This window comes from Clarias gariepinus, chromosome 13 (assembly GCF_024256425.1).
Source record: "Clarias gariepinus isolate MV-2021 ecotype Netherlands chromosome 13, CGAR_prim_01v2, whole genome shotgun sequence".
Taxonomy (NCBI): domain Eukaryota; kingdom Metazoa; phylum Chordata; class Actinopteri; order Siluriformes; family Clariidae; genus Clarias; species Clarias gariepinus.
Genome location: NC_071112.1, coordinates 9,959,913 through 9,962,500, shown reverse-complemented (window position 1 = coordinate 9,962,500; position 2,588 = coordinate 9,959,913). Strand labels below are relative to the sequence as shown.

Below are 2,588 nucleotides of genomic sequence, written 5' to 3'. Positions count from 1 at the left end.
TTTAAAAATAGATTGGCTGACTCCACCCCTCACTCGAACCCTAATCATAATCATATGTTTCACAAATACAACATCTTCATTCTATTTTCTGTGTGTGCATGTGTGCGTGTGTGTGTTCAGTTACTCAGCACTCCCCTTCACGTGGCCGTTCGGACCGGTCACTACGAGTGTGCAGAGCATTTGATCCACTGCGGAGCCGACATCAATGCTAGAGACAGAGTAAGAACTCCAGAACAAGGCTGTGTGTATGCTGTATAAAATACTGTATACCCACAACATCCAAACTAACTCTGGGTGTGTGTGTGTAGGAGGGAGACACTCCGCTGCATGACGCAGTGAGGATCAACAGGTTCAAGATGATCAAACTGCTGCTGATGTACGGCGCTAACAACAAGAGCAAGAACACAGTGAGTGATTCAGAACATGAAACGTATCATTATATACTCTGTTATATTATATACATGACATCATCACCTCAACAGTGCATGGAATTCTACCTAAATGTCATGATGCACATCATGCAAACTCAGGACTAAGACAAACAAGACGAGAAGAGTGATAATCCTGAGCCATAATCAGGCACAAGCCGAGACCATAATCATTAGACCAAAAGCCTAACAAATATCAGTTTACAAAATGATGACACGAGACACGATCAGGAATCAGAGATTAATGACGTAAAATGATCTGGAGTGATCTAGAGCTCAGAGGAGGGAGAAGCTGTTCCTCCATAACCTGAACACACCAAAAGATAGAGCTAAAGATATACTACATTAAATAAGGCATATAAAAAGTTCTTATGGATTGTAAAAGTACAAAAATAATAGAGGGCAGATGTATAAAAGTTACATCTTTACATCTACTCAGTACTTACATTATAATGAGCCCTAATTACATAATATTATAATCTGCCCTTATAATTTACATGACTCTGAATTAAAAAATATTATAATGAGCTTCAATAACATGTAAATAGGGCTCATTATAATATTTAAGTACTGACATGAGCTTATTATAAGATCTTCCTTGCCACTAATTATTATTATTATTTTTTTTTTTTTTGTCATTCAAATTTACTAAATTGATGTTTTAATTTTGGTTTAAAATGTCAGCCTTTATAATGATTCTTCTAAAATATAAGCTTAGTTTGAAGCATGGTGGTGGAAGAATTGTGTGACTAATCCCCTTTTTACTCTCTGCACACACCATTTGATTACCATTTGAGTTGCAGTTGTGTTGCATTCTTTCCATTTTTTTATTAAAGATTAAATGCTTTTAATTTATTTAAAATCCAAACCCTAATCCATACTTCCACAAGGTTTTTTTAATATTTGTAATTAATTTGTAATCACAAACAATATTGATTTTTGCTCCAATAGATTTTTAAAAGTAAGTCTGTAGATCTTTTAATTTGAATTTTTTTTATTGTATTGTCAGATATAATCTCAGATTCACTAAAGTTCCAGAATTTAGGAAAAACATTAAGCCTGTTTTTAGTCTGCAGTGCTGTAACAGGTGTGTAACTGTGCATTTCTGTGTTTCTCAGGATGGAAAGACACCGATGGAGAGTCTGCTTCAGTGGCAAAGTGGAGCGAAAAACATCCTGAGTGACTTTAAAGATGAGACGCAAATTATAACCGAGTGAAGAGAAAGAGAATGTTATCCTTAACGTTAAACCAATGTTGAGAGGGGAAATAACTCCAGGTTTCATTACACGTGATTCACTTTAACTCAGATGCACAGGGATGATAATTGCTGGCAATTTCATTTATTTTATTTCTGTGAAAGTTTCTGTGAAAGAATGTGTTTTAATGGTCTGTGATGGAGAAACAGGAAGCTGATGGATGGAAAATGTGCTTTCTGTATGTTTCTTGACTTGATGATGAGGTTCATCTGCACAATTTTGTTTCCGCTGGTCGTGTCACAACTACAGCACTAAGATTTTTATACAAATATGTTAGATTTGTGAATGAATGATTGTCTGAATGAATTTTAATTCTCCTGAATTTCTTTACTTTATTTTAATTGGTGTGTGTGTGTGTGGTGTTAGTGTTTATCATGCACCTTGTCACTGGCAGTATGATGTTGATAATGAGGAAGTTGATGATTATGATCATGAAGAAAGTAATGGTAATGATGGTGATGATGATGGTAAAGATGATTATGAATAGAAAGTGATGAAAGGTCTGTTGGTTGACTTAAGAGCAGATTTGAGACTTTCTAAAGGACTGGCTGTGTTCTAATATCTTTCTTTAATTTGTGTTCTTACTTTTTCTTGCAATGTAATTATTCCAACTAGCTCAATTCCATTTTGATTAAGTTCTTTTGTTTGATTTATTTATTATATTTAAATAAAAATTGGAGCATGCTCTGGTTTCCTCTTGTATTCATTCATATATTTATTCTTTACCAATTAACTTATAATCACACTAAAAGTGGGCTTTTCTTTCAGTCTGGTTGCTCTCAAAGTTCCTTTCTTTTTGGAGAGTTTTTCTGCACCAGTCTCGATTCCAGATTTAAATTAGGGATCTTAAGGGTGTTTTTAAGGGGTTAACAGTTCTGAATTTTTGGCTAGCTATGATCTGTTG

The 2,588-nt window shown here is 34.5% G+C and overlaps 1 protein-coding gene across 1 annotated transcript in view; it reads left to right on the top strand.

Annotated features, from left to right (window-relative positions):
* ankrd1a (ankyrin repeat domain 1a (cardiac muscle)) overlaps positions 1-2,368 on the top strand; it is a 5,802-nt gene extending 3,434 nt beyond the window's left edge. Inside the window, exons 7-9 of the mRNA XM_053510143.1 lie at positions 121-219; positions 309-407; positions 1,547-2,368. Coding sequence (XP_053366118.1) covers positions 121-219; positions 309-407; positions 1,547-1,645 — 297 coding nt within the window. The 3' untranslated portion in view covers positions 1,646-2,368. The remainder of the gene's footprint in view (positions 1-120; positions 220-308; positions 408-1,546) is intronic.
* Positions 2,369-2,588: the final 220 nt, after the last annotated feature.